The sequence below is a fragment of the Camelus ferus genome, chromosome 12, assembly GCF_009834535.1.
Source record: "Camelus ferus isolate YT-003-E chromosome 12, BCGSAC_Cfer_1.0, whole genome shotgun sequence".
In the NCBI taxonomy this organism is placed as follows: domain Eukaryota; kingdom Metazoa; phylum Chordata; class Mammalia; order Artiodactyla; family Camelidae; genus Camelus; species Camelus ferus.
The window spans coordinates 6,714,703-6,739,686 of record NC_045707.1 but is presented as its reverse complement, the minus strand read 5'-3'; the positions used below and the strand labels follow the sequence as shown (position 1 = coordinate 6,739,686).

Genomic DNA, 24,984 nt, shown 5'->3' with positions numbered 1-24,984 from the left:
ACCCAGGTCTGCTTGTTTCAGGCAGTATTCTAAAGGAAAAAGTTAGTTCCAAAAATGATTTTTTAACTTAGTTTGCCTTAATCTAATAGAACCCACTTGGTATGTTTTGTGTTTAATTTTGACAGCAGTAATTAAAGATGAAGATATGTTTTTATAATTCCTAACAGTTATAGAACTTTATAGTTTATTAAACACTCTCACAGTTATTTTGTGCAACAACTTTATGAGGAAGGTAAAACAAATAAGGTTGACCCTTGAACAACTCCGGCATTAATCCAAGTATAACTCATAGTCGCGCCCCTCCTCCCCCACTCTGGTATCCTCAGTTCCTCTGCTTCTGCAGACTCAGCCCACCATGGATTGTGTAGTCCTGCAGTATTTACTGCTGAAAAACATTCACAAAAGAGTGGACCCAGGCGGTTCAAACCCGAGTTGTTCAAGGGTCAGCTGTATTGTTGTCTTCATTTTTGCAGATGATAAAATTGACGTGGTGACTTTTTTTGGCTTTCACACAAAAGCTCAGGTTCTTTTTCCACTGGCCCTTGTGCTGCTTCACATATGGGTCATGTTCACATTGGACCATCCATGTTTGCTCTGAAAAGCCAGGCCAACCTGGAGCTTTCGTCTTAAGGGACACACAGTTAGCCTTCGCCAGTGAGTGCTGCAAGTGTGACTGGCGGCATCTACACTGGAATCATTATTTTTCAAGGTGTGAAATGGATTTGGTTTCTGGAATTGATGCTTTTGCTGGAACAGCTATGGGACATAATGCTGCTTACTAAAATACATACCTTGCGTAGTATTGAGTAAATGGACCTGGAAAGACTGGGCGTCTCCCTTCCGAGGTGAGCTTTGAAGCCTCGGTGATGCTCTCGGTTGTGGTGTGATGCCAGACCCTTCTTCCAAGTCTGTGGGAATGGCGAGCAGCAGCAGATCGTTCCAGCTAGTCTCATGAGCTTTCAGGGAACGTAACAAGATTACCTAGCTCTGCGGAAGCAAGACCTCAAAATATAGAGGGTTTTATATGTACTGCTTTGGCTGACACCGTGAAGTGCTCTTGGAGAAAATTGATAGGGTGCAGAGGTGCATCAAAGAAAGCTGCTCCTGGGCCTTAAAGGGTAGTTCCTTGCAGGTAGACCGTGTCACTGCTGTGTTGCTGGAGTAGACTGCTCAGGTGGCAGAGGCCTCTGTCCTGGGTATGGAAGGCATAATTAAAAGGAAAAAGAAGCTGCTGCTTGTGGCCAAAAGTTAACACATACCTTATTCCACATTCTCCAGGTTCTGTCAGCATCAGCTTTTTAACTCATGTTGAAGAGTAGCCTCGTTAGTTTTCTCCACACTCTCAAATGTGTCAGGCATTGCATTCATTCCATCAGCCCACATTTACGGCTCCTACAGGGTGCCAGACCCTGGGGATACAGGAATGAGTCTCGCAGTTTAGGGGAGGTGGACAAATGTGAAAAGTTAATGCTGTAAGCACAGGCAGAAGCATGTGCAGTGCTGGATAGAGGCTATCTCAGGCACAGTGGCAACGTGTGTGATCATGACGGCTGGAAGAGAACTGATCATCGTCAACACTAATAATACGCTGACCCAGGTGCTTCGGTGCACTGAGGCTGCTCCGAGATGCTCATTAAACAAAGTGATCATTCAGTTTGCTGTTACATCTCATAGGAAAGACCTTTCTGTGAATGAAGAGGCATGCAGAATTCTCCTTCAGTATCGGACTGAACTGCTTTTTGGTGATTGGGCTTCTGCCATTTGCCAGCTCTAGTCAACAATCCCTGTGACTCATTGCCTCTGAGGCAGTGACAAGGGCTGGTGAAAGGATCAGGGTGGGTGTTTGTCCACTTTATGTTGTTTAAACATGTCCAAAAGCTAAGAATGCATTTTATAATTTATTTCCCAAGATTTGCAGTATCAGGAAATGCAGAGTTGCCTAAAAATAACCATTGTACCCTCCCATAGTAAATGAAAGACTAGGCCATTGCTAGTTTGAAAAAGTACTGTGCTTTACAAACCATGATTGAGAAGTCCCACTCTGTGTCTCATTTGTACTAGGAACAGTATTGTGTGGACTTACCTCTCCTGGGAATGAATATCATTAAACTTGTAACAACAGTGGCATCAAAAACAAAGGACATTCAGCTGTACAGTGACTTTATTACTTACACTATGGGAGAATGGTAATGTAAATAGTTTCTTTAGGTAAAAAGTAAAGAATCAAAATCTAATTGGAAATGGTTCTGGCCTCGGTATTAATTTTAGGATAGAAGAGGAGGATAGAAACAGAAGGTTTTATAGAGATACATTTTTATATTCTGTCTGGCAACTGACACACAGGAAGTACTTTTCGAGTATTGGCTAGTTGAGTGAATGAAGAGGACTAGAAGGCAGCCTGGTATGGTATAAAGAATGTTGAACTTGGGTTTCAAAGAGAAAAGGGTCAAGTTCTAAGTTTTGGGATTTTTAGTTACGTGATCTTCAGCAAGTCACTTTGCTTCTAGTCTGTTTCTTGTACCAGAAAAAACAAAGGCATTGAAAACAGACCCAGTGTCCCTTCTAGTTCCTGTGTCACTGATCTGATGCCAGAATTTGCCTAATAAAAAGTGAGTGAAATGGTGGGTGTTTCCATGAGGGAGAAAATTGCTATGCTGAAGAATGTAAAAGGAAAATGAACAATTAGTTTTATTGTGAGAGTCTCAGAAAATCCCTGCTTAATGGTTTTCTATCACTACTGTAACATATTACCACAAGCAGTGGCTTAAAGCACAGACTTGTTATCTTAACAGTTCTATAGGTGACAGGTCCCACACAAGGTCCCACTAGGTTCAGATTAAGATGTCAGCAGGGCTGTGTTTCTCTCTGGAGGCTCTAAGGAAGAATTTCTCTTGTCCTTTCCAGCTTCTAAGACTGTCCACGTTCTTGGCTCATGGCCTCTTCCTCCATCTTCAAAACCAGCAGTGTTGCATCTCTTTGACCCTGCTTTCATCGTCACATCTCCCTAAAACCTGCAACTCTGATACCCCTGGGAGAGGTTCTTCACTTTTATAGACCCAGGTGACTAAAATGGGGCCACTTGGGTAATCCAGCATACTCTCCTCATCTCAAGGTGATTGAGACTTGATTTAATCATATCTGTGGAGCTGCATTGCCTTAAAGCAAAGATTCTGAGGCTGAAGTTGAACATCTTTGACATCTTTCAGGTTCGGTTCTGCCTGTCATGCCCTACGGTCTGCATTAGTCTGTAAGGGACAGAAGTATAGTGAAGAAAGCACTAAATGGCTCCCAGGAAACCTGAAATCCTAGCTCAGCCAGTCATTGCGTTTCTCTGGGTCTTTGTCTTCCTCGTCTAAAAAGTTGGGAAGTTGAAATTGGACCAATAGTTCTCAAACTGAATTTGGCATCAGAATTGCCTGGAGACTTGTTACAGATTGAGATGGGGTTTGAGAATTTGCTTCCTCCCTCTTTTTTTTAAACTGTGAAGTAGACTTAAATTTTACCATCTTAACTGTTCAGTGCATGGTTCAGTGGTATTAAACACATTCACATTGCTGTGCAACCATCATCACCATCCATCCCCATAACTCTTTTCATTTTATAAAATTGAGACTCTACACCCATTAAACTAAAGACTCCACACGTTCTCCTCCCCCCAGATCATGGCGGCCACTATTATACTTGAGGTAACTGTGATTTGATTACTCTAAATACCTCATGTAAGTTGGATCATACAGTATTTGTCTTTTACTGACCAATTTATTTCACTTAGCATAATGTCCTCAAGGTTCATCTGTGTTGTAGCATGCACCAAAATTTCTTTACTTTAAGACTGAATAATACTCCATTGTATGCATATACCACATTTTGCTTATTCCTTTATCCGTTGATGAACACTTGGGTTGTTTCCACATTTTAGCTGTTGTGAATAATGCTACTATAAACATGGGTATACAAATTTTTTCAGACTCTGCTTTCATTTTGGGGGAGTTTTTACTCAAAGATGGAATTTTCTGGATTGTATAATTCTATTTTTAATTTTTTTGAGGAACTGTCATACTGTTTTCCACAGTGATTTTACCCTTATGCATTCCCACCAACAGTGCCCAAGTGTTCCAGTTTCTCCACATCCTCAACAACACTTGTTTTCTCTTTGATAGTAGTTATTTTAATGTGTATGAAGTGGTATCTCATTGTGGGTTTGATTTGCATTTCCCTAATGATGAGTGATGTTGAGCATCTTTTCATGTGTTTATTGGCCATTTATTTATTTTCTCTGGAGAAATGTCTTATTCAAGTCCTTTGCTCATTTTTGAAATGAGTTGTTTGGTTTTTGTTTTGGAGGTTTTTTTGATGGAGTTTTAGGGGTTCTCTATATTCTGGATATTAATCCCTTGTCAGATACATGATTTGTAAATATTTCCACCCATTCTGTAAGTTGCCTTTTTACTCTGTTGATAGTGTGTTTTGATGCACAACATTTTAAAATTTTCATGAAGTTCAATTTATCTCTTTTTCTTATATTATGTGGTCCTTTGGTGTCATAACCAAAAAATCATTGCCAAATCCAATGTCATGAAGCTTTTGTCCTATGTTTTCTTTTAAGAATTTTATTGTTTTAGGTCTTACAATTAAGTCGTTGATCCATTTTGAGTTAATTTTTGTATATGCTATTAGATAAGGGTCCAACTTTATTCTTTTGCATGTGGATATCCAGTTTTCCCAGCACTGTTTGTTTAAAGACTGTCCTTTCCCCCATTGAACGGTCTTGGCTCCCTTGTCAAAAATCATTTGGCCATATATGGAAGGGTTTATTTCTGGGTTCTCTATTCTATTCCTTTGGTCTGTATCTCTGTTTTTATGCCAGTACCACCCTGTTAACTACTGTAGCTTTGTAGTAAGTTTTGAAATAAGAAGTATGAGTCCTCTAGTTTTGTTCTTTTTCAAGGTTGTTTTGGCTATTCGGGGTCCCTAGGACTCCATATGAATTTTAGGATAGGTTTTTCTATTTCTGCAAAAAAAAAAAAAAAAAAGTCATTGGGATTTTAATAGGGATTGCATTAACTCTGTAGATCACCCTGTAGACATTTTAATAATATCAAGTCTTCTAATCCATGAGCATGGGATGTGTTTCCATGTATTCATGTCTTCTTTAATTTCTTTCAGCAGTGTTTTGTATTTTTCATTGTACAAGTCTTCCACTTCCTTAGTTAATTCTTAAGGTGTTTTTTTTTATGGTATTGAAAATCAAATTGTTTTTATAATTTCCTTTTCAGATTGTTCATTGTTCATGTATAGAAATGCAGCTGATTTTTCTGTATTGACTTTGTATCCTGCTACTTTGCTAAATAAATTCATTTATCAGTCCTAACAGGTTTTTTGGTGAACTCTAGGGTTCTCTACATATAAGATAATATCTTCTTCAAATAGAGATCATTTTACTTCCTTTTTTCCAGTTTGGGTACCTTTTATTTCGTTTTCTTTCTTGATTGTTCTGGCTAGAACTTCCAGTACTGTGTTGAATAGATACGGTAAAAGCAAGCATCCTTGCTTTTATTCCTCATCTTAGGGGAAACGTCTCTGGTCTTTCACCATTGAATATGATATTCCCTGTTGGTTTTTCATATATGGCTTTTGTTTCCTTCTCTTCCTAGTTTGTTGTGTGTTTTTGTTTTTCTTTTTGTTTTTGTTTTACCATAAAAGGGTGTTGAATTTTGTCAGATGCTTTGCCTGCATCAGTTGAGATGGTTGTGTAGTTATTTCCTTCATGATGTTGATGTGACATATAACACTGATTGATTTCCATATGTTGAACCATCCTTGCATTCCAGGAATGAATCCCACTTGGTTATGGTGTATAGTTCTTTTAATATGCTGCTAGATTCTGTTTGCTAGTGTTTTGTTGAAGATTTTTTGCATCAGTGTTCATAAAGGATATTGATCTATAGGGTTTCTTTTCCCCGTATGTCTTTCTCAGACTCTGGTATCAGGTAATACTAGCCTTGTTTGAATGATATATATTTTTTTAATGTTCCCTTCTCTTAAATTATGGGGGAAGATTTCACAAGGATTGGTATTACTTCTTCCTTAAATGTTCGGTAGAATTTACCAGTGAAGCCGTCATCAGATCCAGAGCTTTTCTTTTTTGAGAGACTTTTGACTACTGATTCAGTCTCCTTACTAGTTGTGGGTCTATTCAGATCTTTATTTCTTTGTGATTTAAGTCTTGATAGGTTTTGTGTTTCTGGAAGTTTGCCCATTTCATCTAGATTATCCAGCTTGGTATACAGTTGCTCATAGTACTCTCTTATAATCCTTTTTATTTCTGTAGAATCAGTAGTAATGTCCCACTTTTATTTCTGATGTTAGTAATTTGAGTCCTCTCTTTTTTCTTAATCCATCTAGCTAAAGGTTGATTTTATTGATCTTTTTTGAAGAACCAACTTTTGGTATCATTGGTTTTTCTCTATAGTTTGTCTATTCTGTTTCATTTATCTCTGTTAGAATCCTTATTACTTCTTCCTTCTGCTAGCTTTGGGTTTAATTTGTTCTTCTTTTTGTTGTTCCTTAAGTTGTAAGGTTAGGTTGCCTCCCGCTTGGCTAGGAGTAGGAGATGGGTAGTGCTGCTGTGCTAAGAGCTGAAATTGACCAGAAACAACTGCAGTTTACCATCCAAGTCTTAACCCTGGAAGTTTCAGGCCCTGAACAGACTTCAGAGTTCCAGAACAGTTACATCAGACAGATTCTGCCAGTGCAATTGTTGTCCAGGTGGGGAAACAGATTCCTGGTGTTACCTACTCTGCAATCTTCCCAGAATCCCAAAATTTGCATTTCTAACAAGTTCCCAGGTGATGCTGATGCTGCTGATCCAAGGCACACTTTGAGAACCACTGGCCTAAACTCTTTAAGGCCCTTTCTCTAAGGCCTTAATATGCCTTTTTCCTCTAATGTAACATAGTAAATTAATTGTGCTTTTCAAATTGAAAGAAACAGTCATTATTTTATTGATGTGATTTCCTGGTAAGGGATGAATTTGCTTTCTTTATGAGAAAAATGTAGGCTGGTTCAGGGCAGGGAGCTTTGAGAAGCCCTGCCAGGGGCAGCAGGGCATGTGTTGAGGTAGGAAGGAAATGGACAGTGTTTGGATCTGAGCTTAATCGCCTCTCTTTGTCTGTAAACCCAGGTGATGACTCGGCCTGCTCTGCAGGTTGCTGTTTGTTCATGGTCCGTGTCATCTGTCTGGCTTGTGGTCGTCTTGGGTCACATTTACTGAGCACTTCTGTCCAGCCACTATTGTAAGCTTGGAGGAACACGTTTAACCCTCACAACATCTCTTGTGAAGTAGATCACATCATCAGGTCTATGTCTGCAGGCTAAAGAAACAAAGGTTAGGAATTTGGCCAAGAGTAACACAAAGATAGGAAGTGGTGGAATCCCTTACAGGGAGTTATTTAGGTTCCAGGGCCCCCGCACTTCACCTGAAACAGCAGAGAGCACCTCAGGTACTAGGTCCCTTTCTCATCAGTTAGGATATTTTGATTGCAAGTTACAAAATTAAACTAAAAATTGGTTTTTGTTTTTGGTTTTTTTTTAAAGAAGAGTATCCTCCCCCTTAACAAGTCTGGAGATGGGGTGGTCCTGGGGTAGGTTGCTTTAGGGCTTAACAATGTTACAGAAATCCGGGTTCACTCCATCCTGTTACTGTGCTGTCCTCAGTGGGTTGGGCTCTGTCTTCAGAGCTGTCCCCTTGTGGTGACAAGATGGTTGCAACAGACCTCACCATCCCATCCTCACAGAGGCCAAGTGAGAAGACGGCCGGTTCCTGCATCATGTCACTTGTTAAGAGGAGTAGAACTTTCCCAAAAGTTCCTTTCCCTGCAGACTTTCCTACCAGAAATGCTTGACACACCCATTCCTAAATGGCCACCATTGAGATTCATCCCCCAAGGTGGGGAGGGCCTGCAGTAGCTGAGCCCTCTGGATAACTGACCATTCAGGGCTCCTTTAGGAACAAGGGGTGTAGCAGGAATGGCTGTGGGTGACCACTGAGCAACCAGCCATGTTTGTTCCCCTGGTTGATGATGAGACCTTTGTTCTGAAGGTGCCCTGTGGCACTGACAAAAGCAGATAAAGCCACAGGCTGCCCAAGAAGCTGCCAACTGTCCTTGGTTCACTCCAGGCCAAGTAGTCTTTTATTTCTTGGCAGGGTGTGAGGGCACATGGTAAACATTTACTGGTTATCATCACACAGACGGATGGTCTTCTAGGGGAAGGCAGGGCTCCTGAAGGACTGTCTTAGAGCCCTGTCCCTGCCCCATTTACCTCCGGAGGATGCCAGGCCTGGTCTGCAGAGTTCAGCTCTGACCTGGAGCAGGTTACTTCACTTTCCGGTGCTTCAGACACCTCTCCTGTAGAGTGGCGATGTCACAAGGTAGTTAGAAGCGAGCTGGTCCACGTCAGTCGCATCAGGTGATGTCCGATACATGACGCAGGGCCAGCACGGGGGCTGCGTTGCTGCCGGTATTCCTGTGGTTTTCCAACAGCATCAGTGTTAGGGAAGCTTGGTCCAGCTCCCTGTCATCCTGCTCCTGCTGCTTTGGGTTAGAGTGCTTGTTTTATGGCAGCGTCCAGGTGGGCTTCACCCCAACTAGGTGAGGCTGACTGCTACAGGCCTGCGGCCACACATTCCCTAACAGGCTGCTATCAGAGGCAAAAGAGAAGAGACAGAGAAGCCCTTTAGTCAGTTTGTCCCAGGAAGGTTATGGCGAGGAGTGGGAAGGGGGGATTCTCCATAAGTGTAACTGCTTACGGGGCACTTTTATCTTTCCTAGAATCAGGAGCGAGGGTCTGTATCATCCAGGTAGCCTTCTCCAGGTGTCCTCTGCCACCACAAGAGTCCGCATCCATCTTTCGTAGGGCCAGTATGGTTGCATTTTAGAAATAGGAATATTGTGGTAGGACATGGGGTTGAGTGCTCACAGCAGCCACATCACAGGGACGATAGAGATGTGCTCCACTTTACGAAAACCTGACCAAATAAGGAGGAGCATCTCAATTACAGGATAACGTCTCAGCCAGAAATTCATGGCAGGTTTCCTAGTGCATTTAAAATAGGATTTGTGTATAAAAATACCGTTTGCCTACAGGAGCCCATATTTTCTGAAAAGGGAAATATGCTTGTATTGGGCATTTGGGATAAGTAGAATAAAAATAAAATCTTACAAATATAAGAACTAGAATCCTGATTCCACTTTTAATTCTAAAAGGTTTATATATAACTCTACTATCTTACCATCCCCTCCTACCCCAGACTTCCACAGCAGAAATAGGCAGGCAGGATCTGTAGGCAGTTCACCAGAGCGGTGAGGAGTAAGGAAAGGACAGGCAGGCATGTGAGCAGTTGGACAACAGGAACACCAGAGGCAGAGCTGGGTGCTTCACCCTCGCCCCACTGTGTTGCTCTGTTTAATTTATTTGTGAGGCCTGGCCTAAAACGTTACTGCTGGATCCCTTCCATGGTGTGGTCCATGAGTGGCGATTAGAAATTGACAGCCTGTCCTGCCGCACAGACTCCTGTAACCACAGAGACATGTGCCGAGGTCTGACTGGTGGGGTCCAGGGGAGGCCTGGAGGAGAGGGATGAGTCTGGGATGCTGACACACCTGATTTCTTCCTTCCTTTCAGAAATGTTCCCACTGCCAGGAGGCAGGCGCCACCTTGGGCTGCTACAACAAAGGCTGCTCCTTCCGATACCATTACCCGTGTGCCATTGACGCAGGTAAGATGGAACCACAGACCCTTGTTCAGAGCATCTGAAGGGTAGGATGTACACTTTGATTCTCTCCCTTCTTTATGGTTCCTTTTGTCTCTTCTGACTGTTCTGTTTGTAAATTCTGAAGGAATGCAGAAAAGATATAAAAAGGATTGAAATAGGGTGATATTTTTTATAAGTTTTATTGATATAATTCACAAAAGATTCATTAATTTAAGTGTACAATTCAGTAATTTTTTTGCCATTATATTCACGGAGTTGTACGACCATAATCACAAGCAATTTTAGAGCTTTGTCATCGCCTCATAAGCTCCTACACGTTGGTGGTCTCCCCCCCGCTGCCAGCCCCTGGCAGCCACTAACCTACTTCCTATGTCTGTAGACTTGCCTATTGGCCGTTTCCTATGAGTGGGTCACACGATGTGTGGTCCCCTTGACGGGCTTCTCTTTGACTTAGCGACCTGCTCCTCAGGTTTTCCGCATTCCAGCACATGTCAGTACTTTATTCGTTTTTATTTTCAAACAGTATTTTATTGTAAGGACATGCTGTGTTTTTTATTTATCATTCATCAGTTGATGCACATTTAGGTTGTTTTCCACTTTTTGATTGTGAATAATGCTGCTATGAACATTCACATACAAGTCTGTGTGTGGACTTAATGTTTTTATTTCTCTTGAATATAAACCTTGGAGTGGAATTACTGGGTCATATGTTTAACCCTGTGTTTAACCTTTTGAGGAGCTGTCAGACTGTTTTCCAAAGTGGCTAAATCATTTTACATCCCTCCAACAGTGTGTGAGGGTTCCAATTTCTCCACCTCATCACTAACAGTTGTTTTCATCTGTCTTTTTTATTATAGCCGTCCCAGTGGGCATGAGGTGATGTCTCACTGTGATTTGAGTTTGCACTTTCCTGATAGCTAATGATACTGAGCATCTTTGATGAAGTCCAGTTTATCCATTTTTCTTTTGGTGCTTATCTCTTTGTTGCTTATTGTTATTTTTACATTTAAAAATCACAAAGATATATGCCTATGTTTTCTCCTAAGAGTTTTATAGTTTTAGCTCTTACTCAGGTGTTTGATCCATTTTTAGTTAATTTTTTAAATGGTGTGAGGTAGGAGTCCAGTTCATTCTTTTGCATATGGACTCCAGTTGTCCCAGCACCGTTTGTGGTAAAGATTACTCTTTCTTCATTCCTTGGCACCTTTGTCAAAAACCAGTTGAGTGTACATGTGTGGGCTTATTTCTGGACTCTTTCCAGCACCGCATTGTCTTGATTACTGGAGGTTTTGAAATTGAGAAGTGTGAGTATTCCCGAATTTGTTCCTTTTTTTCAAGCTTATTTTCTCTATTTTGGATCTTTTGCTATACATATGAATTTTAGGATCAACTTGTCCATTTCTGTTTTAAAAAAAAAAGACATAGCCATTAAAACTTTGATAGGTATTGTGTTGAATCTGCAAAACAAGTTAGGGAGATTTGCCATATTAACAATAGTATGTTCTCTACCAGTGATCACAGGGTATCTGTCTTTCCATTATTTCAGTCTTTCATGTCTTCCAACAGTGTTTTGTAATTTTCAGAGTACACGTTTTGCACTTCTTTTGTTAAATTTATTCCTAAGTATTTTATTATTTTTGGTGTGATGATAAATGGAATTGTTTTCTTAATCTGACTTTTAGATTGTTTACTGTGAGTATATAGAAATAGAATTGATTTCGGTATATTGGTCTTGTATCCTGCAGCTTTACTCAAACCATTGATCAGTTCTGACGGTTGTTTCATGGATTTCTATATATGATATATCATCTGCGAATAGACAGTTTTACTTCTTTCTTCCCAATCAGATACCTTTTCTTTTACTCGCCTGATTGTCCTGGCTAGAACTTACAGTGTTGGACAAAATTGGCAGGAGCCAATGTCCTTGTCTTGTTTCCGACCCTTATGAGAGCTGTGGGCTTTTCATAGATGTTCTTGATGCAACTGAGGAAGTTCCCTTCTATTCCTAGTTTGTTGTGCATTATCAGGCAGAAGTGTTGAATTTTTGTCTTTTTTGGTCTCTTGAGATGATCACATCAGTACTTTGTGGTGTGATAACTGTTGAAAGAAGGGACACCTTTTGTCCAGGAAGTGCCATCAGTTAGCAATGCAGACTTGAGTTCTGACTCAGCTTCAGCAGCCTGGGAAAATCCTCTTTCTTCCACTGGACTCTTGGCTCTTCGGTGGGTGTTTTTACCAGTTATTTTTTGAACATTAGATGGGTCTAGGTTCACCTCACAGGCCCTCAGAATGCTTGCAGTCAGGGAAGTGGGAGGGAAAATGAGGAGATAAATGAGAGTTGCATGGTGCTTGCTCTCTCTAAGCACTTCCCAGGTTCCAGGGGGAAACGTGGCTTTCCCTGGGGCAGCCTCACTGTTTCCAGGAGGTGGAGGTGGATTTGGCAGGGGTGAGGGGAAAGGCTGTGGCTGACTGGGTGATGGGAGCAGGTACAGAGGGAGAAAGCACGTGGAGTGGAATCTGAGTTCGTCCCCACCTCCCTTCCTTCCGCTCCTGACATTTGCTTAAGCACATCCCCCTGCTTTTCACGTCCTTCTCGTCGTCCCTTCTTTTCTCCTCTTTTTTCCAGGTTTCTGCAGGAGCAGCAGCTAAAAAGAGCAAGAAACGTACAGAAAGATAATGCTTATACCAAAGTTAGAGTCTCATAAAAGTGTGTTTGCTTGTGCTGAGGGGCAGCTGGTGGCCAGGGTGCTATTTGACCAGAAGGATAAGTGGCGAGTAAGAAGACAGCCTTGAAGTGTCAGTTCAGGGAGTTTGGGGTTTTGCCTGTCCCTTACATTCTCTTTCTTCCCCTGAACGTTTCCAAGCTGAGTCTGAGCAGTAATTCACCCTGGGTCGTGGTCTAGCATATTCTACAGTACAGTCATTAAATCCTCCTCTCTTAAGAGCCAAGTGTTGCCTTTTCTCATTTTCATGATACTGCCCCAAGTTACACCAGAATGTTTTATTTCCTTTTCTATTTTAAGCTTCGTGGGTTTTAAATGAAGTTGTTTGTAATTTTTACATGGGGGAATACTGCAAACATTGGCTTTCCTGCCAGTGGCCAGGTGAAAGGTGGTCTCCTGCATGGAGGCTCTGCCCAGAAGCAGCAGGCAGGGAACTCCGTCCCCCTGGGAGTGTGTTCCCTCTCTGTACACGGGGCGCCCACCTCCAGCCACGGTTTCTCCAGGGGTTGAGCCGTGCTGCTTGGTAGAACTTGCCACAGTGATGGATGTGGTCTACATCTGCGCTCTCCAATACAGTAGCCACAGGCCATGTGTGACCACTGAGCGCTTGGAAGATGGCTGGTTAGAAGGAAGGACTGAGTTTTTTATTTTATTTTATTTTATTTTATTTATTTTATTTTATTTTATTTTATTTTAACCTAAACTCCCAGAGCCATGTGCAGCTGGTGGCTGGCAGCACAGGCTCGGTGCCGCCTTGGTCAAGCCGGGCAGTGGGGGTTTTTTGGGAAAGGCCCTCCTCCCTCCAGCAGAGGCTCGCCCGGCCCCCAACCAGCAGGGAAGCAGGGCCTGCTGTACCAGCTGAGGGTTAGGAAGTAAGTGATACTTGTCACTCTCCGTTTGATCCTGTCTTCCGTGGCCTGTCCAGGTAAGTTGGCCACATCTCTATTTGGCAGAAATTGGTTGCCGAGTATCCAGCAAGAGGGAGGCTGCCTAGGTCAGCGGGACCTTGGCCTCTGGCTTTGCTGTCCAGCTGCTGCATACTCTGCTCTTCCACGTGGAGCTGGGACCAAAAAAGCAGCTTCACAGGGTGACCGTGTCTGGGCATTTGTTGATCTCTTTGACGACCTGAGTCACAATGATCCAGAGTCTTCACTTCTGTGCGGATTGATGCTTGTATTTATCCCACATGGTCTTCTCAGGAATTCTGTTCTCCATCTGGTAGATCTTTGTATCCAGGAAAGGCGTTCATTGATTGACTTTTCTAGTTACAATAAAAATAAGCTCCTGAGTTTGTGAGTCCCCCATCTCTGTGTGGAGTAAGGAACAGTTTGACATTTTCTTCTGTGCCTTGCTGTCAGCTGCTCAAACCTTAGCGAGCTATTGATGTTTAAAGGAAAACTTTTATCACTAGGGACATCTCCATGGAAACAGAATCTTTGTTTCATGAGGAGCGGTGGCTCCTGCAGCTTTTCCTGTACCTGATACTGACACTACTTTTGTGACACTGTGGTTCACTGTGCTGTGCTCCTTGTATGTCACAGGCACCGGATTTGGCTCCAGGTGGCAGATGCAGTAATAAGAACATGAGTACCAGTTTTTAAAAAATTAATATATTTAATGCAATGAGCCATAGCAATTAAGACTAAAGGGGAAAAGAGCTGTGGTGGCTCATTAATAATTTCATTGTGTGTAAGGAATCTTGCCTAGAGAGGCTTTTTCTTTTACCCTCATGAAGAAACACAGCTGGGATTTTACTTCTACAGCCACCCTTCCACAGCATTTTCAAGCTGCTCTCTCTGCTTCTGACTTTGATCTTGTGGCCGAGGGTCCGGAGCCAGGATGGGTCGTTATGAAACGGCTGGTGGTCTTGCTTCTTCCCTCTTATGTCCCTCCTTTGGCCCCAGGAACCAGGCTTGCCTCTCCAGAGACTGCCCCTCAGCGAGGTGGGGGTGAGGCTGGCGAGTGCCCGAGTCCCAGCCTGGATTTTGCCAGTATGAGTCTTAAGTGTTATGTGTGAATGCATGTGGGTCTCTGAAGCTTCAGATAGCTTGTTATGAGGAGCCCAGCTAAGTCCTGTCTTTAAGCCTAAAGAGAGAAATGAAAGTGGGGTCCTTTTCTGGGTGTGATGTTTGTGTCTGGAAGCCACCAGGTTGACTTGATAACCTTGTGAGTCTCCTCCACCTTATGCAATGGTCCAGCAAGCTGTTTACTCTGACCTCACTGTGGGGAAGTGCTGACCAGGTCCTCTGCACCGTGCAGCATGTTGCCAGGGGCTTGGAGAAAACCAGTGAGGGTCCGGCTGGCCAGTGGTGTGGGGCCAGAGTCTGTTCAGAGACCTCAGAAGCGTTTATTACACTTGCCACCACTCTTCACTCTTTCCCCAGCAGAGTCTGGTTGGAGGCAGCCTAGTCTTCTCGCCATGCCGCCTCCAGGTGGCCAAGCTCTCCGGCTGTGGGTCTCAGCCCCGCCAGGAATGGGAAGTGCAGTTGCTGGTGTCCTGTGGGCACCACGAGGATGGAGGGGCACCTTCACAGTGTTCCTGCACGCAGGCCCTGCCAGAGGGTGCCCTGTCTCGTAGGTTTGTTTAGATTTCCCTCAGAAGTACCTGGCGTTCGCTCCAAGTTCCCTTTAGTGTGTACCTACATTGTTTTATCTCTTCTGCTTTCTAGCTTAGAGGGGATATGTTTGCTAACTTTAAAAGACAATTTTACTAATGGTGCATCAGAGCTGGTCATTGTTCTGTGGCTGTGAGCCACCTCTACCTTTCTAGTGGCATCTTTTCCAGCTGACATGGTCCCCCTCCTCATTTCTGTAAACCCCTGTGACATAAGGGTGGCCTTGCCCCACGTGGCCTGTGCTATTTCTCTTTGGCCCAAACTAGAGACTCTGCCAGCAAGCACTGCTGCCTCAGCCCAGGTAAGGAGAAGGCGCTTCCTCCGAGCTCCAGCTGTCTGTCTCCCGCTGTTCATAAGCTCTCTGGCAGATTGGAGCAGCAGGAGCCTTGGTCACGCCATGTACTTGTGGGTTTTAAATTAACACATTTCACTTACTGCCAGGCTATTTGCTTTTGGTGGGGAAGGACATAAAGGTTAGCAGGACTTGCTGAGTTTCCTGTGCCCGGAGGCTGGCCCAGAGCAGAGAAGGCTGAACCCACCCAATCTTAAGAGATTCCAGGGCTAGGGAGTTGGGGGAGCAGGTACAGCGGTGATGGTACAGACTTAGCCAGGTTATGGCAGGGTCTTTTTTCTTTTCTTTTCTTTTTCATGTATTTAAGATAGAGAGGACCTCAAAAGTTTCATTTGTGTCTTCCCTTGCTTATTACTATTTCACTTGAAATCTTTGGGTACACAGGCTGCTAATCTGGGCCTCACTTTAAACCTGAGTTAAATTATGAATTTAACAAGGCTAAGTACCAGGGCCACCTCCCGCCATAGTACCTGGGAGCTCTCTGAGAACGTGTGATCAATATTTATTAACATTCTGCCACTGCTTCTTGCACCAGCGACCCAGCTGTCCGTCTTTGGGAGCTGTGGTGTGCGGAGTGAACCCGTTAATTAGATTTCCTCGCCCTGCTCAATGCACCATGCTTGTGCCACGGAGCACGGCTCAGCTGGAGGCAGACGCGCGTCCTCGCTGTCACGGAGGATGTCTCCGAGTTAAAAGTTGGGACGCATCATTTTGCTCCAAGGATGAATAGCCTCCTAATGGGATTTCACTTTCCTCTGGAGCATTTAGCGTGGGTTACAGGGCTTCCGGGACTCCATGGGTTGTAGGACAACGTGGCAGCGGGGCCCCAGGCTTCCATTCTTTCTCTGACGTGTGGCTCTCCATGAGGAGAAAAGACGCCTGCAGATCTGAAGTGTTTTCATCAGGAGGCTTTGCTGTGGCCTGTGGAGTGAGCTTGGCCTAGGATACGGGGTGTTAAAAATAACATTTATTGGAGATTGTTTCTCATTATTAAAATAATAAAGATATCATCGTGGAAATAAAGATAAAAATAAAGAAAATTAAAATCACCTATAATCTTACTACCCAAGAGAACCACTGTCATATTTTGGTAGATTTCCTTTGTCTTTTTTTAATGCATAAAAAGCATTTTGAGGGGGGAAGGTATAGCTTAAATGGTAGAGTGCATGCTTATTAGCATGCATGAGGTCAATTCCCAGTACCTCCATTAAAAAAAATCTAATAATAAATAAATAAGTAGACCTAATGACCCCCCAAAAATAAATTTTAAAAAGCATTTTGACAAAAGTGAGATTGTACTTACACATTTATGTGTATTATGGCTTTTTGAACCGTTTGCATTGTGTTTCCCCCATAGCAGTAACTAGTCTGAAATGTTCATTGTTTAACATTGGACTGACACTCTATCGTGTTGAGGTACTTACTGTAGCTTATTGGGGGGTATCTCATGTTTTCCTATTAGAAGTCACAGTGCGGACCTCTTATCTCCATGTCTGGCCTCGTCAGTCCTGACCAGTGCGGCCCCGCGCCCCTCGGGCTGTGCCACACGCCAGCCCCCGCCTGACTGTCCCCTTCTGTCTTGCAGATTGTTTGCTCCATGAGGAGAACTTCTCGGTGAGGTGCCCCAAGCACAAGGTGAGTCAGAGCCCACACTCCCGGCAGGGCTGGGGGGGTCAGGGGGCTTCTCCTGAAAGACCTGAAGACCAGACATTGGGGGGCTGCCGCCCACTCCTGGCCTGGGGGGAGGAGAGGCACCTGGGGAGGGAGCCCTGTGGCGTGGGTATCGGTGCCCCCGTGGTGAGGGGGGACTAGGGGAAGTGTTTTGGAGAGGAAGGTGTTTTGTCTATTAAGGGAAATTGGAAGATCAAAGGCAGTAAAACTACCGGCTCCCCCTTAGCGTAATGGAATTCCAGTTCACAGGCTGACGGGACGTAAGACTGGTTGTCCGCCTTGAATGGGAGCAAAGGCATCTTCCCCTACTAGAAGTAGAGTTACTCCAGGCTTTTGGGGAAATGCAGTCTCTTCCAGGTTTTACTTCAGCAGAAGCAACTGGTAGTGTCTCTGTAGTTGATTCAGGAGGTGGTCTCTTTTTGCCTCTTAAATTTAGGAAAGGAAAGATAAGGGGGGGGTGTGAATGATCTGTTTCTGAGACACCTCATGTGTGTGGGGGAAGGGGAGGATGTAGAGAAGGACCACCTGGGATCTCTGCAGCGCCACTCTGCTCTGGCTGAGGTCACACTGACACCTGGTGGCCACTGGTGCTCACAGCCTTCAGTCTGCAAGTGGGGCCAGAAAGTACTAGAAAGAGGTCATCCTGTTGGGTCTGCTCTCAAATGCTTCTGAAATATGCTTACTTACGCTTTTCTTTAAAGATTATTTCCAGAGATGGATCATAGGATCTTACAGTTTTCTCTGTTTTAAATTTACATGTTTTTATTTTAAAAAGCTTCCCTTTTTTAACGGTCACATTTTGCCTCAGAAAACCCTGTCTGAGTATCTCCTGTTTGTCATTCAGTACTGACTCTCTGCTTTTTCTTTCCTTTTCCATGTGCGTTCCTCTCCTCACCTCTGCCCACCCTGACCCCACGCTCGTTCTTCGTCCCTCCTGTCTTGTCTCCTTGGCTTTGCCGGAGTCAGCCTCCCCTCCCATGCCCTCTCCCCCCCTTGCAGAACAAGACAGCGAAAGGCAGCCTGAGCACAGAGCAGTCGGAGCGGGGGTGAGGGGGGCAGTGTGCTCGTGGGAATGGAAAGTACAGCAAGCACAGGTGAGTCTGGGTCGCCGCCCCTGCCGGACTCCAGGGGGTGTCGTGGCCTGTGCCCCCGTGCGCAGCCCAGGCCAGGCTGCACTAGCAGCATTTAACCGCGTGGACTGCCGACACAGAGTGGGTAAAATGTTTTCCCATTTGTTGCTTAGCTCCCCAGAATATGTGTGGAAAGGTGGTGTGGCGCTGTGAAATGGTACCATCACCCATTGGGGTTCATGGTGACTTCCTGAAGCTGGGCCTTGTGTGTGGAGCTCCTGAGGGCAGGATGCAGCGCCTTCCGAGTCGGACCCTCGGGAGGGGGGCTTCTGCCAGCAGCCCTCGCTCTTTCCCAGGCTCAGATAGGCTTCTTGCCAGAGGGCTCTTCTTTTCAATTTACTCAATATCTCTAAAGCTTATGGTGGGTTTTCTCTGAAAGACAAAAAATTCCTCAAGTTTGGTGGTTTGAAATCTTTTTTCCCCCAGTACTGTGAAGGGTTCCTTTTCACAGAAGTACAAAGGAAAGGAAAATCCCCTCAAAGATGTAGTAGACTGTAGCATCCCATTTAATTTTACTTTCAAAAACCTTAAGAGATTGAGTTGTGCTTTTTGTGAGTGTGTCTGTGGGCTCGTGGTCAGGGCTGGCAGCCTGTGCTGAGAGCAGGACTGTAGGACTTAGGCCTCCTGTGCCCCCGCTGGCTCCCTCACTGCCCAGTCCTCACTGAGTCACTGAGGGAAAAGGGTAACAGGTTATAATGAGAAGAAAACCTGAAATGTAACTTGAGGCACTTGCTTCTACAGGATGGGGTGGGGGGCCGCTTGTCTCAAATGTTCCTTAAAGGATTAATTTCTCTTCAGATGAGGGCTTCTGGGTTTACTCCAGCCGTCTGAGACCCACACAGGTGTGTTCTGCCTGGCCCTTTGGGGCAGCACCACACGCCTGCGACTCTGTGGAAAGTTCCCTCCCTCCTATTACAGCTGGGGCGGGGGTGGGGGGTCTGCTTGGCTCTGGAATACCTAACAGTAATTTGAGGAATTCCTCTCAGAACGTGGCGGTTTTCCTCTGAGAAGTCATTTGTTTCTAGGTGGGTCCCAGGCCCGACCTCCAGGGAATTCCCCTCCGCTGTGTGATGAGTCTGTGGGGCCAGCAGGGGTTACTGCGCTTTCTTGAGGGGCTGTCCAGTGAGGACTTGGACTCGAGCTTTTCTGTCTTCCTCTTCCGGGGAGTGGGACTGGGAAGGGAGGGAGCAGAGCAGGATCGGTGGTTGGGTCACAGGAGTCAAACGATCACATGGAGCCCTGTGGACTTCTAGAACCTGCCAGGGGGCACTGACCCGCAGGCAAGACAGCAGTCTGCGTGGTTTTCCAGAATGTTTCTGTTGGCCTTTCTGCGTGACCCTGGCCTTGACTGTGTCACTGTTTCTAGGCGGCTCTGCCACCTTCCTGGCCCAGGTAGTTAGTGCCAAGTTATACAAGAGGCCACGCAGAATATTCCTGGCAGTGTCTGGGAAGAGCCGGGTAGGGAGAGAGCCGTTTGTTACTCAGCCTTTTGTCCTTGTCCTGAAGTCCCAGCCTGTGCTTGAGAAGAAGATGAAGTCTGGGCCCTTGGCCTGGTGGGCAGATTTCCTCTTGGAAATTTTAATTTTGTTCATCATCTCCATCCTCTCTGCCTCTTCCTGAGCTCTCGTGGAACAATAAGCTTCATCATTCTTTCCTCAGAAGGTCGATGTTACTGTTCCTGTTTATATAAAAGAAACTGAGGCGCTGAGTGATTAAGTGGCCTGACCCCCAGTTTGGGGTAATTTTGAGTCTGTTGAGGTCAGACACGTACCTCTTGTAGGGAAAAGGGCAGACATATGCATCCAGGCTTGTCCACCCGAAGTGCTTGTCATCCGTGCTTCCCCACGAGGCTGGACCTTTTGTCCTGGGTTCTCGGTTCAGCACTTGTCGGGGGGCAGTTGCCATCCTTCAGGCCCAGAGGTGCCATTGGTGGTGCGGGAGCCCCAGTGATCAGGGACAGGGACGCTGGGTCTCGGGGAAGGGGCACGGATCATACATTTGAGTCCCACTTCCTGGTGCCCCACTTTCTCACACAGAGTGGTGTGGAAAATGCTGTGTGACCAGAGTCAGGCCAGTTAACGTCTCTGCTTCACTTTCTCTTTCTGTAAAAAGGGGAGTAGCAATGGGCAACCTTGTGAGAACTCAGCTAAGGAATGTCTCCAGCACGCCCAGCACGGCCTGCCTTGGGGTGCAGTGTCAGCAAGTGCCGGGCGCGCTGCCCTCTCAGCCTGTCTGCCTCGCGCAGCAGGCGCTGGCGGGGTCAAGGCCGCGAACTGGGCACTGCAGCTGCCTTGCCTAGCAGAGAGCCCCAGGGCTGGGGGCGGGAGACATGAGTTCTTATCTCCTCCACCCTCCTGCCAGCATGTGAGGTGCCTGATACTTGTCCAGCACAGGGCAGCAGTGCCAGAGGGGAAAGGTCCTTGGGCAGCATCCAGTGGGCGGGTCTGAGGACGAGGGCAGGGTGCCCACCCTTGCCCTGTGCTGCCGGCGTCTTGCTGGCTCTGGGCAGCTCGTGGGCAGGGCTCTGACAGCGGAACCCCTAGACCTGTCTTCTGCTGCTGCCTTTAGTAAGCAAGGAGACCCCCCTCCCCTGCCAGCCCCCCGTAGCCCCCATCCAGCTGCTGCGTGGTCCTGGGTGCCAAGCAGTGCCACCTGCACACAGCAGCTTCCCTGCCTTGGAGCTGGGCCTCCCTGAGCAGCTTCTGTGGTCGGAATGTCACACTGGAGACGGTCACCCGGCCCGCCCATGTACAAGCAAGTGTCGTGTCCTGGATCCCCCTCCCCCAGGCAGGCTCGGGGGGCGTCCTGGGATTACACCCCCGGAGAGGGGCTTCCAGCGCCCGCTTCCCTCCCACCCGCAGCCCAGGTGGCCCCTCACTGCCTCCCATGCACTGCAGCTCAGCTCAGATTCCTGTCTCCTCTCAACTTCAGGGGTTCCCGTCACACTTAGAATTGCGTCCAGACTCCTCAGCCTCCAAAGGCCTGCAGGAGTCTCCGGCCAGGCTCCTTCGTCTCCTCAGAGGCCCGGCGTCTCCCTCTGGGCTTTTGCACGTGCACTTACTTCCCCAGACCTGAGCTCTGTGCCTCCTTGTCCTCTCTGGGTCTCAGCTTCAGTGTCACTTGCTCACAGTGGTCTTCCCTGCAAAGTCCGTCCCCACCGAAAGCACCCCTTGTTCACACGGCAGCCTTCCTGGTGTCACCACAGTTTTGAGTCATTTGTTCATTCACTTACTGTCTGCATCTCCACTAGACTGTCTGCCCCTGAGGACAGGGACCGCTGTCTTTGCCCCTTCGTGTGCTGGCCCAGAGAGGGCACAGGAAGGGGCACACGGGGAGGAGAGCCCAGATGGGTGCAGGTTCAGAAGGAGGCCCCTCCACACCCACGGCAGTGACAACCACAAGTCCCTCCTAGGATGAGGAGTCCTGGCCAGACTGGGTGTGGCTGAGGTGGCGGAGTCGCTGCAGGTGGAGAGGATGGGGAGTACAGCCAGGTTCAGGTGGCAGAGGCGAAGCAGGAGGGAGGCTGGGAGCACGACCAGGGTGGGGGCGGGTGGCGGAAGGCTCTAGCCCGAGATGAAATCCTGTTCCGAGGCAGCCAGACATGTGGATGCCTTTTCACAGAGAACCGTTAAAGTCCTCAGAGCTGTCCGCTTCCCCAGCTCCCGCTGGCTGCTCTGGGGCTCTGCTCAGGCCACTGCCTTCTCGGCCACGTCCTGTGCGTTTGGACAGGACTGAGACAATGGAGGCTCAAAGGCAGAGTTCCTGGGACTGAGTTGGAAGAGCTTTGTTGGATATGAGCCCAGTCCCAGCTCTAGCCAGCCACGTGGCTTCGGACCATGTGTGTCACCTCCCTCCACCTCCTCATCTCCAAGATGTGGGGGTCAGGCCTCTCAGTGTTACTTTGAAATAATGTGTATACTGCTCCTAGCATAGTGCCTGGCATCTAGTAGATGCTTAAAGAATTTTCTTCCCATTCTCCTCATTGAAGGAACAGTTTTTAGAAGTAACTGAGAAGTTAGGGTCTCATAACATTCAGCGTATCATGTGTTTGAGCCGGTCTAGTAGCAGAACCTGGGGGGAGGTACCCTTTGAGAAGGTGAGAAGACAGAGCCCCAGGCAGGAGGTGCGGAAGGGCCAGGGCTCCCCTGACCACCAGGCACCCCTGTGGCACCAAGGGAGGAGTCAGAGTCAGCAGCCTGCAAGAACCTACTGGCCAGGTGGACCCTGGGTGCCGAGACAGCCTTCATTCTGAGGATGGGGGCCTGCTGTTCTGAGAAATGAGCGGGATAGGGTGCAGACCCAAGACTGTGCCGGGCACTTGGGGGAGGGCAAACCCTGCCCTGTGCTGTCCCTCCCTGCAGAGTGTGCGTAGCACCTGTCCTCTGTTGATGCCAGTGGCCCACATCCCCAGCAAGATTTTGACCCTCTGGTCGTTGTTTGAGCTGCCTCATTAGCTCTCCCCTTGTCATTGCATTTACAAAAGGCCTTTGGTTCCTGGGGTGGCACCAGAGAAGGCTGCTGCTCTCCCCTTTCCTGGCAGCCGTGGCCTCAGGAAACCAGAATCAGGGGTGGAGAGTGTGTCAGAGCAGGAGGAGGCACGGATCATGTAGGCGACCTCCCGGGCCCAGAGGCAACTTCGGTACCAGGGGAGCCACGCTGTCACTGTGAATATCCTGAGAATGGCAGGATGGATGGCTCAGCCGCTGGCCCACATCCCCAGGCCCTGGCACCTGGAGTCCCAGGGTTGCTTTTGTCTGAGGGTGGCACCATTGTCCTACTGTCTCCACGAGTCTCTTTCTGTTTATTTGTGTTTTCTGCCAAGCAGTTAGGAATATCTTTCTGGCCCAGGCAGGTATGTCTGTTCTTAGCTCGTGCAGGCAGACCAACTTTCTTAACTATTTTGCATATTAGTAACTTTTACAGAAACAGAAAAAGGATAGTGATGCCTGGATTTTCCTGAGCTTTATTTGTTGAAGGAGGGCACCAAAGAGGGTTTGAGGAAGAAGCGAGGTGAGCCCCACACAGTTTCCAAGAGTTCTGTGACTGGCAGAAAACAAGTGAGGATGAGGCTGCCACCACTCTTGGCTTCTGGCTTAATTTTTCTGGACTGAATTCCTAAGAAACTGCTGTGTCTCTCTGAGACCTTTGCACATAAATGACCCATGAAGCATTCTGAGGAGGCCCTTGGTACAACCCCACGTACCAACAGTCACCACGATAGTCTTCCTCAGCCTGGAGCCTGGGCTGGAAGAGGAGACGTCTCGCCAGCAGCAAGGGCCTGGGGAGACTCAGAGGATGAGCAGAGACCAGCCCTCCCTGTCAGAGCCCCTGTGGGGAGTGTTCTCTGTTACGGTAAAGACTACCTGGACTGGAAGCAGCCGTGAAGTGGTCCTGAGCTGGTTCTTCTAGATGGGCTGGGTGCTCAGCCACCTCTGAGCACTGGCCCTGCCACCAAGTGCTGAGCCCAGCCTCAGGCCCCAGGAGGCATGGGCCAGAGCAGGGGTCACCCGAGAGCTGCCCCACTCCAGGGCCGCCTCACTGGGGAGTCAGGGAATTCTCTCCTGGTCTCGGTTCCTTTCATGCCTGGGGCGGTAGACATGCCGTGAGGGGCACTCAGGGTCCAGGGCCTGCACAGCTGGTCAGGTCATTGCTGCCTTTCCCTGTCCCAGGCCGAGAGCCACACAGTGACTCCACCATTGGCCTCGGGGATCTGCAGTGCCAGCACCATGTTCACAGGGGTCTGCGGCTGCTGGACCCTACAGAAAGCCTCTCCACCCCGACCTCAGGACCACCACAGAGCAAGGGCTGTTGGCTGCAGCACCGCGTGAAGGTCCCTAGCACCCAATGTCTGTTCTGTCTTGCAGGTGAGACTGTGGAGATGAGAAGGTGGTGGACACTCGTGATGGAATGGAAATGGTCCTCCTGTGCAGCCACACCCCACCCCACCCCACCCCGCGTGCCTGCCCGTGCCAGCACTTCCTTCCTAAGTTCTTACATCACTCAAACCGGTGACACCACAGGAAAGAAAGACCCAAGAAGTTGGAATGGCTGTTTCCATGGACACAATCTCCATAGTGACAATTTGGGGGGAGGGGGGAGGGCTGGGATGATGGGAAAGGGTGGGGGGAATTAAAAGGGAGGGATAAAAATATATATATATAAATCTATTTTTAGTCTGGAAAGACTTTGTTTAAATGAAAGGTGCGCTATCCCTTTTGATTCTATTTTAAAATTATCTAGTTAAAGAACTCCAAATTTGTTCCAATAAGTGAAATTGAAATGTGAAATTGAACTGAACAAACTCTCATCTCACAGGGACAGGGGTGGCTTGAATCCTTAGCCCAGCTCACACAATTCAGAGACTCTAGACCCAGGGTCGAAAGAACGGACAAACCACACCAAACCATTCTTTTGTCATTAATTTGTCTCAAAGTGAGAAGGTTGAGGGGGAGGGAAGTGGAGGTCTGTGTTTTCAGGAGTGGAAGAATGTTTAAAGACAAAAATAAATTTTTTTCATTTCCAGAAACACTATTTATTTATTATTTTTTAATTTTTTCTTTTTTGGGAGGTGAAATTGGCAGATGCCCCAAGGTCACAGCTATGCCCCTGGTCGCTGTGGCCAGGGAGAGCCCCAAGTATCCCACTAAGTGGCTCAGCCAGCAGGGTCAAGGGACGGCCTCCTCTGGGCACACTTCAAGCAGCTGTGCCCTGACCCCCA

General features: G+C 46.9%; 1 protein-coding gene across 3 annotated transcripts in view; it reads left to right on the top strand.

Annotated features, from left to right (window-relative positions):
• TCF20 (transcription factor 20) overlaps positions 1-24,299 on the top strand; it is an 86,202-nt gene extending 61,903 nt beyond the window's left edge. Inside the window, exons 3-6 of one of the 3 annotated variants that reach the window (XM_032492341.1) lie at positions 9,685-9,778; positions 17,051-17,100; positions 18,103-18,230; positions 24,131-24,299. In XM_032492341.1, the coding sequence (XP_032348232.1) occupies positions 9,685-9,778; positions 17,051-17,100; positions 18,103-18,186 (228 nt within the window). In that variant the 3' untranslated portion in view covers positions 18,187-18,230; positions 24,131-24,299. The remainder of the gene's footprint in view (positions 1-9,684; positions 9,779-17,050; positions 17,101-18,102; positions 18,231-24,130) is intronic. The other 2 variants (XM_032492339.1, XM_032492340.1) reach the window with 2 other exon arrangements.
• Positions 24,300-24,984: the final 685 nt, after the last annotated feature.